The following is a 13583-nucleotide window of genomic DNA, read 5'->3' on the forward strand; positions in this document are numbered from 1 at the left end:
TAAATGTTTTCTGAACACAGGCACTCATACAAGAACTTTATCTAACGTTAAAGTTAATAACAACTAGCAAAATTATGTTTTTAATGAAGAACTGTCTCATCAATTTGAGTATTTTACAACATTTGCCATATTACCAAAATGATGTAATATTACAGTCAATATCAGTATCAGAGTGGGCCTAAGTTAGTTCCGCTAGGTTAATGCTAGCATTCTTAGTTAGCTAGATTACATGCTAATCTTAAGAATGAACAGCATGGAACATTTAGCTTTTAACATTACATGTTAGCATTAATGTTTGATCCACTGTTGGCGCCTGGTTTAAGAGAAGAAAATCTTCAAAATTATTATTTTAACCTTCAAGGACCATAAATGTCCGAGCCACGTTTTCCCATCCAATATTTGTAGCAATAAAACTAATACAATTTTGGACCAAGCAAAAAAAGTATACATCTTGGGATGGACGGACTATCATAGCCACACACCGCTAACTTAACTATTAACGTTAGTGGTTTGAAACAAATAAGAAGATAAAACGTTAACCGTTTTTCTTGTCCATATCTGTGGATACTCATTTATCTTCAGTACACAAACTGAAAATGAATAAAACAGTGTTGAACCTTCCCTGGGTTGAAGCTCAAAGAGTATAAATTATGCACATTCCCATGGTTGCTCCCACTGATGCTCGCAGTTACCTATGATGTTACTGACTTTCATGTCACGCCATCTATATTTAATTGCTAAAAATGTGGCTAAACACTCCTGGTGATGTTCATCTGCTTCCTCTCATTAAAGTTTCAGCAGCATTGTTTTCAATGTTGTATGTACCGCAGATGTCGATAGACAGATAAGGGTCACCGCCAAAAAGAGTGAATAAGCAAAGACAGAAAAAAAGAGAGAATATGAATGATGTATCCTCAAGCTGTAGCCACAATGAATACTAGCACGCACGCATGCATGCCTGGCGCATGCACGCACACACACACATACACACACAAATTAATGAAAAAGCTGGTTTAATGCCAACCCATAGTCAGCTCCCTGCCAGAAAAATATGAATAATCTTTGACTCAAATTTGACATTTGAAAAGCAAGTACATAAGGTCTGTGGGCTGCTGCCCTAAACAAACTTATTTATGCCTTTATTTTAATTTAAACTCACCATTTCTGCACTTACAAAAAAACACTGGACTTGGTTCAAAATGTAGTTGCTGGACTTTTAACTAGAACTCCAATTAGAGCGTACATTTTATCATCCCTCCACTGGCTTCCAGATGTTTTAAAAATAAAATCTTTTAGTGAGGCATTAAATGGCTTGGCCCCAGTCTATTTTTCTGACCTTTCAGGATAAAGGTGCTTAAGCAGCCATTTGGTGCATTGTCATGTACTTTGTTTAATCAATATGCTTTATATGTGTTTATCAAGTACCCCATAACCATCTAAAAAATGTTATATGAATAGTAAAAACAATAGAAATGCAGATCTAACTAGTCAAGTCGACAGCCATAGTGGCTCTATGAGTCTGTACGTGGGCAAAGCTGCACTGGATCCGTTTTTACTATTCATCCTTAAGCGAACATGAAGGTTTGTACCAAATTTCAGGGCAATCTATCAAATAGTTTTCGAGACATTTTACTTACAACCACAAATATCAGCTAAACGAAAAGTCAGGGAAAGTCATTAGGTTAAAATTATCTCTGCACCATGAACATTTGTACCAAAGTTAATGAAGATCACCATGCAATAGCTGAAGAGACATTTAACTAAAACAATAAAAAAAATGTCAACCTCATATTTATGCTTAAGAAAAAGGGCATCACTTAAGGCTTCATCCCCTGGGGACCATGAATGTCTCTACCAAAAATCATAACAATCCTTCCAATAGTTGTTGAGCTATTTCAGTCAACTAGTGTACTGACTGAAGGACTGACATTGCCATCCCTAAAACTAGCTTTTAATTGACATGCATTATACCGTACGCAGTCATTAAGCACCATGTAACCATGGTAAGAGAAGTGCAGTCTGAATATTATATTTAAAAAAAAAAAACAGATCAAAGTGCAGAACTAAAAAACACTGGTTGGAGAACATCAATAAAACTAAATCTCACCATATTAACTTAAATGTACATTATGTACTTTTATTAAAATATGTTACTCAGTCACTTCCCCACACAACTATGCATAGAAAGACCTTGAGGCAATCATGTACCACAGTTTGTTTCTTATGTTGAAAAAATATAAAACACAGCTTCACAATATAAAAAAATGCACTGCCCCAGTTCCCTTTTACAAAGAAATGTACTCTGTTAGGAGCCACATACTAGCACTGTGATGAATTACACTCCAATATCCATCACATAACAGATAATTATAACAACAAAGTGGCAACAACAAACAAATACAACACAGCAAATTGAGGTTTGATGATATTACGGAACAACATGGTGGGTGAATGTTGCTCACATATGGTGTTTTTATATTTTTAAAGATGATTCACTGATCATAATGTTTTTAGACTTGTGTATGATTATGTATAGGTGGGAAATGAGTGCATAGATCAATACACATATTAACAGACAAGGATGAAACAGTGAGAGCACCACTCACTCCTTCCAAGAGGAATGATAAAATGAAAATGTGAAATGAAAAATAAAAGGTGTGTAACTGAGGATGTGGTTGTCAATACATTTATGCACTGCTCATGAAAACACAATATGCGAGTCAGTTGTGAGAATGTATGAGATGAATAAAATGAAATTAAGGAGAGCGAATGAATGTCTGTATCACAGATGAATGTGTAGTAGAAGGAACACTGTTGTAGGTAAATCAACTTATAAATATGTGGCACCAGGTAAGTCTTGAATGTAGTTTTCTCCCTGCATGTAAAAAGTGTCCATGGCTCTTTTTCCTATTAAATTACTCCTGTTGTAATCTTCCCCCACTTGGTTAACCGTTGTAGCAGACTGGGCCGACTTGAAAACCAAATTTCTGGTTCCCCTTCCCAAAATCAGCCACAGCCACATCGATGATGGGGAGCGTGTTGGACAGCGGAGCGTCAAATTCCAACACCGTCCTCTCTTGCCCCGAGCGCGTCTACAGCAGAGAAACACATCATATCGGATCAAAAAACAAATGTACGTGTTTACAATTGCATACATATCTGTGTTACTCACCTGACACCCGTCGTACAGCGCACTAATGTAATGTGTGTTCTCATGTGTCAGCTCCTCCCCGTTGGCGCCTCTGAAGCGCAGTGCGTGTTCGTGGCTGTAAGTGGCGGCGTGCAGCCAGGCGGCGGAGTTGAGGCAGTGGTAAGTAAAGGTCTGCTTGGCCGTCGCGCTCAACAGCTGCAGGAAGGTCAACTGGACCACGTGGACTGGAACGTCGTCCGACCCGGAGTAGGAAATCTGGGTTAGAACACCAGAATCACACACATAAAGTACACAGAAAGTTAGTTGTGTACCATGGGCACAACATTGATGACATCATCCCAAAATCATGGTTAACCAATACAGTCCCTCCAGAAAAACGCGATTATGCGATCGCATAATTCAATGCATAATCAGCAAAAGTCTGCATTTTTTCAAATATGCCGCACTTTTCGCCACGTAAATTTCCGTGCAAAATATGGGTCACATATATCTTAGCAGAAAGTTGAAAACTGTCGCATTGTCCATTTTCCCCTGTTGCCATGGGAACGTTATGAAGTGACGTAATTACGCAACGTGAACATCATCGAAAAGCTGCAAACCCTGCGATGAAGCCATGATGAAACCTCAGTTTTTGCAAGTTCCCGCAATTTCATCGCATAAAATTGCATAAATATCCCGCATATTTCATTGCATTTTTTAAGAAAACGTGCCGCATAATCAAGGATTTTTGCCCGCAACAATCACAAAAAAACTCTGCATTCTTCCGGAAGGACTGAACAATAAAGCAACACAATGTACCTGGAGTGCACCGGTTTATAATGCTGATGATGATGCTCATGACTAACTTTTTTAAGATAATTTTTATGGACTTTTTAGGATTTTTTTTAGATAGTACAGATAGACAGGAAAGGGAGAGAAGAGTGCGAGAGGATGACACAAATGACAGCAAAGAGTCAAGGAGTCGGCCTACATTGGTGGCAACATTTTAGCAATTGATCCTGAAGGGTACATGAATGCTTGTACCATATTAATCCAATCGTTGTTAAGATATTTCACAAAAAGACAAATATGCCGACCTGCGGCAGGAAAATCGGCATTAGAAAATTAGCTGAAGCTTGTTAACCAATCAGAAAACTTAACTCCCTGCAGCCGCTCCTGCACTTCTGGTCGGCTCATCCCTGATGTGATCTGATTGCTGCCGAATGTCTAACTTCAGTTGATCTGATGTGTTTTGTCTGCTTTCAATACCCACTTAATTAAATGCTGAGTGCCTTTCTATAGCCGACATGTGCTGCTGATCAGCATTCAACCACATATGCCCCACATTCGCAGCAGTGATTGCACTATTTCACATTTGAAGTCCTTTTCCATTAAGTCTTGTATAAACACACACTGACATGCATTGATATCATGTAAAAACATCAAACTATACCTGTTTTCCTTTCCTGAATTTACTATACCAGGTGCCGGACATCTCCCCTTTCCAGGCTGCCAACTTCACCTGATGGCAAACAAACCAAACACTGAGTCAATACACAGACAACGACAAAATAATGTTTTAACTTTTTCTGAGAAGTTATTCAGCTTCTGGCAAAGGCTCCTGTTAGCTCTGAGCAGTTTATCAAATGCTCAAAAAAATGCAAGTGAGTGTGTGTGTTTCTGCATGTGAACTAACCGACTGGAACTTCTTGTCAGGTTGCAGACACGTCTCTCCCTGTGCAGTGAAGTTACAAAACACTTTGAAGGAGTCTCTATGGCAACCCTGGTTGGGATCTATCCAGTACTCACCTGGAGAGAGAGAGAGAGAGAGAGAGAGAGAGAGAGAAAAAGGAAGAGGAGGGCAGAGGGGTCAAATAAACTCAACTACTGTCAACAACAAGAAAACCAAACAGAGGAAAATCCTACAGATAATATCAGATGGAGAAGCAGAAACGCAGACAGCTAGGAAGAAATACAGATAAAATGAGTTTAGACATGCAGGCAGACAGCTGTGACTAATGGCCAGAGACACAAACTGATAAAGTACCGTTGGGGAGATCTGGGTGGAGGAGCCAGAGCTCCTTGCAGGTGCGGGCGGGGCTGTGGTACGTCCCTTGTGGGTTACGCAGATCCTCCACCTCTACTTTCATAGAGGACAGAGACGCAAATACTTCTTCCATGCCTTGGCCCTCCTCCTTCATCTGAACGTCCTGCTCCGCCTGGTCCCTCTGCATCCATTCCTCCTCTCCTCCATCTATCGCCTCCTCCTCTTCAAGTGCAGCACCATCCACCAAGGTGTGGGTTCTCCTTCTCCGTCCTCGCTCTGGCAGAGGGGCTATGCCAGCTGCTGGCATTCCCTGAGGAGAAGGGAGGAGGGACACAGGAACAGCGCAGGAAAAACAGATGTTGTGTTTCTGTTAATTGTCAGTTAATGAGAGTTGCATGGTTGTTGGTTGCACTACATTTCTGTAAGCAGAACTCACTGGTGGCCCTGGAGGTCCTACAGGTCCAGTGTCTCCTCTGGGACCAATTGGACCCTAAATCCACACAGAGCAAAGGGATGACTTCAGGGTGGTAGAGAGGTATGCAGCTCCAACGTGATAGTACTGACTAATTTAATCCAATAAAACAATGCGCATCACAGTTACCTGATTTCCCTTGGAGCCCTTTGTACCAATAGCACCCTGTGAGAGAAGTAAAGAGTTAAAGCTAAAGACACACAGAGGGAAGATGAACAATGTCCCAGTAAACCTAATGATAACAATGGTGATGTATATTTTTTGGCATTTGCTGTCAGTATTATCTTGAATACTCACAGACAGACCCGTGGGGCCAGGGGGGCCGGGGGGACCATGTGGACCAAGTAGACCCTGATATTAAACACAAAAGAAACAAAACTGTTAAATAAAGAGAACAAGTAGATATGCTGGAGGTAACCACTACGAATGCATTGTTGTTTGTGATGACATCTAGAAAAAATATAGAATAATCGCCAGCTTTATATCCTTTGAAGATGGATCAACCTGTTGGGGCTCCCCGTGAAAAATAAAGTGCTCTATGAGTGAATGAGTTTACAATTTTTATCTTTCTCTGTCTTTGTTTAAGCAAATTCCAATCAATCATGTTGATTTGACAATAAAGTATTGAATCTGGATTATTACAGCAAGAATTATGGCTTATAAAAAATCATACTGAACCATGAGTGTAAAACCATGGCATGTATCAAACAGAATTTTACACACCTAACAATCTGTTATGGCGAGGCCCATGAACCTGCGTACAGATTGCCTACTTTGCCAGGTTGGTAATCCAGGCTTGTGTGTACAGTGTTTTGTGTATATTTTTAGCACCTCATCTCCTTTTGGACCCGTTAGGCCCTGGTTTCCTGGCAGTCCTCTGTCGCCCTTCTCTCCGATGTCTCCTGGTGGCCCTATCAGACCTATCAGACCGCCGTGGCCCTGCACAGATGTCACAAATGAGAACAGGCTCAAAGTCGAGTCAAGCTCGGAGTGAATGTTTGTGTGTGAAGTATGCACGCACCTTGTCTCCCTTCTTGCCATGGTCTCCCTTTAGTCCTAGTAATCCCGGTGGACCCTGACAAGATGAAGTTATGAGTCAAATGTACACGTTTTTATCACGATACGATATATTTATTCTTTGGACAACGATACAATATTTACTGATATCAAAAACAACTATCATCACTGAGCTCTTCCAGCCATTTAAATCAAAACTCTTTTTAGTGAAAAGAATAGATATAAAGTGTGAATTTCAAAATAAAGGCACATCTTAAAGATGACAATATGTACTGGGGGGTGGCAGTAGCTCAGCCCATAGGGAGTTTGGTTGGAAACCGGCGGGTCGCTGGTTCAAGTCCCAGTACGGAAAGAGGTACGGAGTGTGGACTGGTAGCTGGAGAGATGCCAGTTCACCTTGCTCAGGGCGCCTGTTCGGCAGTCACAGCCCACTCACTTGGACATCTCATGTAAAGGACCTGAGCGTGTGTGTGTGTACTTCAGGCCTGTGTGTAGTGTGTAATAACAACAGAGTGTCAATTGTAATTTTCCTTTCGGGAATCAATAAAGAGTATAAATTATGTATCTATATTTTCACTTTGTATCGATAATATTGGATCATTGAGGACTGAATCGATATATCGATCCAGATTGATGTATCGTTACACCCCTAGTCAAATGCAAGTTGAAATGAAGCAAGTGCGTATAAAACCTCATTCACGTATCACTCGGACAGAGAATATATGTGATGGTAAAGGGTCATCCTGCTTCACCTCCATCTATTTTAACAGCTAAGGATGTGATATCATTGTTTTGATCAAACTGTCAATACAATCTTTTTCTTTTCTCTTAATGTCATTTGGAATAGTATTCTTTACTCTGTCATGTTCTGAAATTTGATGAGTCATCTTACCATGGGACCTGGGGGTCCTGTCTGGCCAGGTGGTCCATTTAAACCCTGCTCACCCTGAGAGAGAGACACACAAACAGAAACAACTGAACCTCCATCTTTTTTTTACGCTCCACATCCACTGCTTCATTCTTCACCGTCTGACTTACTCCAGGGCCGGGGATCCCTCTTAAGCCTTGAGGGCCAGGCTTCCCAGGGTGTCCCTGGGCACCTACAGGCCCTGTCTTCCCTATGGGACCTTCCAAACCGGGTGCACCCTGAAACAGACGCAGAACAAGGTGACTTTCAGAAGCTGTCAGAATTCAGATGTTATTGTTCAAATAGTTGTTTTGAACTCTCACCTTTCCTCCTTTTAGACCAGCCTTTCCTTCCTTCCCTGGTTTTCCCAAGTGGCCCTGAAGAACATTTTAAAACATTTTAAGCTGAATCCGTAGCACAGATGCATTGTACACACACACACACACACACACACACACACACACACACACACACAGGGTTTAATATTATACTTAATCAAACAGGAAATAGAAAAGGAGGATTCTGGGTGAACACAAAAACACACAAACCCTTCGCCCAGGAGGTCCAGATGGTCCAGATTCTCCTGCCGCTCCTGGTGGCCCCTGAGAAATATAAAGAAACTATTATATACAGTCATTGCATTGGATGATGACAGCATCTTTCATGTTTTTTTTTTATGAATTAAAGAACATCATGGTGTGTGATGTAGAAGGGAGGAGCTCACAGAGTTCCCAGGGTCTCCTATGTCTCCTTTAGAACCGGGCAGACCATCCACACCCTGATGAGGAAAGAAAAATAGTGGGCAGGTGAAAACTACACTTCTTTTGCACGAGAAAGTAAAGTTGAAGATGTCTTTATGGCAACATGAAAGCTTTTATTGTGATGTTACAATTATGAGACATATTAAAGAGGAGTAATAAAACAGGCAGACAATGGGTTGTTTGATTTATTTTTAAAACAAATTCAAAAAGAAAACGTTTCAAAAGACCCATCGCAAAAAAGAAACATCCTGTCCTAAAGGGTTCTCTGTCTTAGCTGCCATGACTTTTCCATAAGTCTTGCCAAAATACAAAATACAAAATCATTACCTCCCAAAACAAATCAGGATTCTTTAACTACACTTTTCACTTCGGGGAGTTGAAATGCTAAATAATATTTATGCTTCAATTGCCAGAGGTAAAGGTACATGAGGAAGTTTGTATTCTCTTCAAATTATGCTTTTTGTGTGTTTTTTTAAAGAAAATGTTTTGGGCATTTTAAGCCTTTATTTTTTTATAGGACAGTTGAAGACATGAAAGGGGAGAGAGAAGGGGAATGACATGCAGCAAAGGGTCACAGGTCAGAGTTGAACCTGCGGCTGCTGCGTCAAGGAGTGAACCTCTATATATGGGCGCACGCTCTCATGTGAGCTACCCAGCCGGCCCTCTTAGAACTATGTTTCCTTTAATTTATGATTCTGTCTGTTGATCTTCGATTTGAATAGCTCTGATTTAAAAGTTTGGCTTATTTCACATTTCCTCCTCCATTTTTGTTGTAAGGGCTGTCAAAATAACGCATTAATTTCGATTAATTAATCTGAGAAAAAAATAACTTAATTTAATTAATTAATCCATTCCATATTGATGTTTGACCCGGAGCCGTTCTAGCCACCATTCGACTGTAAAATGAAGGAGGGAGACGAGAATGTGCTGCCTGGATCATTAACTGGAACATTTACTTGTAAAAATCTTCTTCCTGCCAACCCTGGCTACCGAAATCTGGTGCCACTGATATGTCTGCACTCATCTCTGGTGCTCTGAAGACGATACAGGCAACACAAACACCGCTGCACGTGACGCTAGTTAACACTATACTCGACAGCAGCTAACGTTAGCCTACCGCTAGCTAGTAGCTGGATTAAACACGGTTAAAATGCTGACAGCTAACACTAAACGGTGTAAAGTGTGACTGTGTTTTAGCCGTCGGAAAAACAACACAGACGGTGCGTTCAATGAAACTGGTAAACTACAGACTCGTGGTGCATCTGAAGTTCAACAGCAATTTACTAGTGAAATAAGTTATTGTTATTGTTATACATTATTATTAAATCATTTCATTTTGACCATATGGCCTTAGCAATAAACAAGCCGTTCTTTAATGTCACCAACTGTTGTTTAGTACCCTTTTTTTTTCTTTTCTTTTTTTACTTTCTTAAAAAGTATCGGTTCAGACACGGTTAATTATGTATGCGATTAATTTCGATTAATTAATTACAGAGTATGTAATTAATTAGATTAATTTTTTTAATCGACTGACAGCCCTAATATATATATATATATATATATATATATATATATATATATATATGTGTGTGTGTGTGTGTGTGTGTGTGTGTGTGTGTGCACATGGGGCGCACGCTCCACCAGGTGAGCTACCCACAATGTTTCTAAAACTGCCAAAATAATTGGAATTAAAGATGAAGAAGAAGAAAAAGGGAAAGAGCAAGATGAGTAGAAAGAGCAGGCACTCACATTGGGTCCAGCCTCTCCCTGCTGTCCGAGGTCCCCAGTGAGACCTGGAGGACCCTGAGGAGACAGAGTAGTAGTACAGCATTATATTGCATAGCATTAATGTGTTTTGAATCATGTTAGTAAAATATGTTAGTATAAAAACTGTATTTCCGTGTTGCATTGTGTTGTACAGTATATATAACAGTGCAGTATTTTTTGGTATGATTGTCTCTCACAGCGTTGCCCTTGGCTCCATCCTCCCCTGTTAGGCCCCTGGCTCCTGGAGGACCAGCTGCTCCTGGAAGCCCCGTATCTCCCTTCTCCCCCTGGTCTCCTTTTCCTCCCTGAAGTAGCAAAAGGAGCAGAGTGAGCGATTAAGAGGGCTGGAGCAGAGGCGAAGAGCAAGAGAAGCTTATCAGCTAAAGATGGTGGGAGATAGTTGGAAGACGTCTTCAATCGATCAAACAAAACTCACAAGCCTTCCTGGAACACCAACTGCTCCAGGGTCCCCTCCCTCGCCATCCTCCCCCTGAGGGAGAATGAATTGATGTGTAAGAAGAGACTATTTGTTGGGGACAAAACATCGTCATACAATATGTACGCAAAAAGTGTAACTTGCAATTTCTTTACCTTCTCTCCAACAACACCTGGCTGTCCTATCATCCCGAGTCGGCCAGTCGGCCCCTGCACAACACAAGTGAAATCACATTATTTCTCCAGAATTCAAAACAAGTGCTCGACTACTGTAAATGATGATGCATAAACATTACTGTGAGACTTACCTGTCCCCCAATAGGTCCTTGAGGACCAGAGGGGCCTTGTTGACCAGGTGGACCCTAAACCAAGGTATGTAATGAAGGAGAAATAATAACATCAGCTCATCCATTTGTGTAAATGAAGGAAAAATGTGATGTAAATAAGGGACACAGCTTTAAAAACAGGATAGAAGCTCACCATTAGCCCCCCATGTCCACTCTCACCCTTCTCTCCTGGCAGGCCGGGCATGCCCTGAGAGAAAACACACACACACACACACACACACACACACAGGATTAGAGGATTTAAGCGAAGAGCTCCAAGTTCAAACTGTCTATTCAGAAGACAGCATTTCCATAGTCTATATCCTTAACTTCCACTTCCGCCGGAAAATCTGCCGGATTTCACTTATTTAGGCACTTAGTTGGCATTTTAAACTCCGGTGGATTTATGAGGACTATGGTTAACCTTTTCTCAGATCTCTGCAGGGTAAATCCAGACAGCTAGCTAGACTATCTGTCCAATCTGAGTTTTCTGTTGCAGGACTAAAACAACTTACGTACACGTTCCACCAAAACAAGTTCCTTCCAAACCTATTTTGCAGCGGCACCGCAGCTTTTCTCCGGTGCTTAGCACCGCCCATGACGATTGTGATTGGTTTAAAGAAATGCCAATAAACCAGAGCACGTTTTCCTCCCATCCCCGAATGCTATGTGGAGTAGCCAGACTCTCCTCCAGCGCGCTTTGGAGGAGGGTCTGGCAAAGCGAGACTATCATTTCCATGATTCGCACCCTGACTGCTGTACAAATCTCACCTGTAATCCTATTGGTCCTCTAGAGCCCTTGAAGCCACGGAGTCCCTCATCTCCTTTGGGACCGTACATGCCCTGCTGGCCCCGGGGGCCCCGCAGTCCATCTATACCCTGGTACACAGAGGAGAGTGAGGAGTGAGTCCTTTTGACTTTTAAATGGTTCAAGGTCCTGTGAAAGGTTTTCTTCCTTTAATTCCACAAGGTAACAAAACACACCTAAGAGAACCTCTAAAGCTCACTGTATCCCATTTGTTAAATATGTACAAAAACCTAAGTTTAAAAACGAAAAGTTGTGGTTCTATTTCTTAGCCAAACATAGTGACTTCCTCGAGTCTCTGCAGGTTGCCTGGCTACCTCATGGTGACATATGCCCATGATGACATATATAAATAGGATTTCCAGGTGCTAGTATTCAAAGCTAAGCTAACTGTCTCCTGGCTGTTGCTTCGTATTTAACGGACAGACATTAGAGAGACATATTGATCCTATCTTCTAACTCGCAACAAGAAAGCAGATAAGCATAGCTGCTAAAACATTTTAATTATTCCTTTCATGGTTAATGCATTATGAGTCCAAGATAAATATTCAAAACAGAGTTAACAGAGTTATAAAAGCCAGACAGTGAGCATTAAACAGCATCTAACTAGGTCTTCTCAACATAAGAAATGTTAATTTGTGGGACTTTTGGGATTCACAAACTTCTCCCCATATTTGTGCTTCAGTGTGATTTGAGGTCTTTCAGTTTTCAAGACACTTAAAAGACAAACAGAATACAAAGAGAGGAGCAGACTCACCGGAAGTCCTGGCTGACCAATTACACCTTGAGTGCCAGCAGGGCCTGGGGGGCCCTATGGGAAAAGAGGGGGGGGAGGGAGGGAGAGAGAGAGAGAGAGAGAGAGAGAGAGAGAGAGAGAGAGAGAGAGAGAGAGAGAAACATTCAGACATGATTAGATCTACTCTGGTTATGGAGTACAGTCCATGTTGATGTACTTCTGCAGCTTCAGACTCACAGCTTCCCCTTTGTCTCCTTTGCTGCCTTTCTGCCCAGATTCTCCCTGCTCTCCCTGTGGACGTACAAACACACACAGAGGAGACACAATGTATCGTCACAGGACAAACACACACTCTCTCTTTGCCTCACTGACTCACAGACACACCCAGTTCACCTTATCCCCATCGTCTCCTGGAGGTCCTGCAGGGCCCATAGCCCCAAGCATCCCTATAGGTCCCTGATCTCCATCCTGACCAGCTGGTCCAATCGGACCCTTTTCTCCCTGGAACATTAATACATTCAACATGTGTTATTCTGCATACAAGCCAAATACACACACAGATACACACAGACAGACAGACACACACACACACTGATCTAAATGGAGATTTTCGTTCCATTAGTACTGATTATGAATTTTTACATCATGTGCTGAAAGTATAAAAGGGTGTCAATGCAAGTCTAAAGGGAAGACCTAATAAAATAACTACTAAATACAGCAATGCAGAAAAAAGGAGATGTCATTACAGGCTCGCCCTTCTCTCCCATTGGTCCAGGTCCTCCAATCGCTCCGGCCCGACCAGGCTGTCCGATGGCACCTGCTGGTCCCGGAGGGCCCCTCTCACCTGTCGACCCCTACAGACAAGACGTGTTGGTCTTTGAATGTCTTGGCAATTAAAAGTACTGAGGCAACGAAGGCGAAAAATGATGGAGGCATAACAACTGCTGGAATCATATATAATGCTTGATACTGCTTTCAATTATAATACGTGACGAAATAGTTGAAAAGATGTTGATTGACTATACTGAAATTGTGAATTTGGTCAGTGGAAATCAATTGATCATTGTGTCATTGGTCTTGTGTAAAGTTTTGCGCTGGAAACGAAAGAAAAAATGCAACTGAAGAAATATGCTTTCATTTCCCAAACCGATTCAGGGGACATCTTGAACATGAACTATAG

At 41.5% G+C, this 13583-nt stretch overlaps 1 protein-coding gene across 2 annotated transcripts in view; it reads right to left on the reverse strand.

Moving 5' to 3' along the window:
- Nucleotides 1-2111: 2111 nt before the first annotated feature.
- The window catches only part of LOC116042715 (collagen alpha-1(XI) chain-like), a 53609-nt gene continuing 42137 nt past the window's right edge, over nt 2112-13583 (reverse strand). For both annotated transcript variants that reach the window (XM_031289031.2, XM_031289030.2), the window contains exons 41-66: nt 13150-13257; nt 12797-12904; nt 12641-12694; nt 12425-12478; nt 11634-11741; nt 11017-11070; nt 10845-10898; nt 10693-10746; nt 10538-10591; nt 10299-10406; nt 10084-10137; nt 8298-8351; nt 8122-8175; nt 7897-7950; nt 7705-7812; nt 7559-7612; nt 6671-6724; nt 6481-6588; nt 5947-6000; nt 5779-5814; nt 5614-5667; nt 5178-5487; nt 4827-4939; nt 4584-4652; nt 3173-3406; nt 2112-3092 (exon numbers count right to left, since the gene is read on the reverse strand). In XM_031289031.2, the coding sequence (XP_031144891.1) occupies nt 2946-3092; nt 3173-3406; nt 4584-4652; nt 4827-4939; nt 5178-5487; nt 5614-5667; nt 5779-5814; nt 5947-6000; nt 6481-6588; nt 6671-6724; nt 7559-7612; nt 7705-7812; nt 7897-7950; nt 8122-8175; nt 8298-8351; nt 10084-10137; nt 10299-10406; nt 10538-10591; nt 10693-10746; nt 10845-10898; nt 11017-11070; nt 11634-11741; nt 12425-12478; nt 12641-12694; nt 12797-12904; nt 13150-13257 (2313 nt within the window). In that variant the 3' untranslated portion in view covers nt 2112-2945. The remainder of the gene's footprint in view (nt 3093-3172; nt 3407-4583; nt 4653-4826; nt 4940-5177; nt 5488-5613; nt 5668-5778; nt 5815-5946; nt 6001-6480; nt 6589-6670; nt 6725-7558; nt 7613-7704; nt 7813-7896; nt 7951-8121; nt 8176-8297; nt 8352-10083; nt 10138-10298; nt 10407-10537; nt 10592-10692; nt 10747-10844; nt 10899-11016; nt 11071-11633; nt 11742-12424; nt 12479-12640; nt 12695-12796; nt 12905-13149; nt 13258-13583) is intronic.

This window comes from Sander lucioperca, chromosome 4 (assembly GCF_008315115.2).
Source record: "Sander lucioperca isolate FBNREF2018 chromosome 4, SLUC_FBN_1.2, whole genome shotgun sequence".
Classification (NCBI taxonomy): Eukaryota; Metazoa; Chordata; class Actinopteri; order Perciformes; family Percidae; genus Sander; species Sander lucioperca.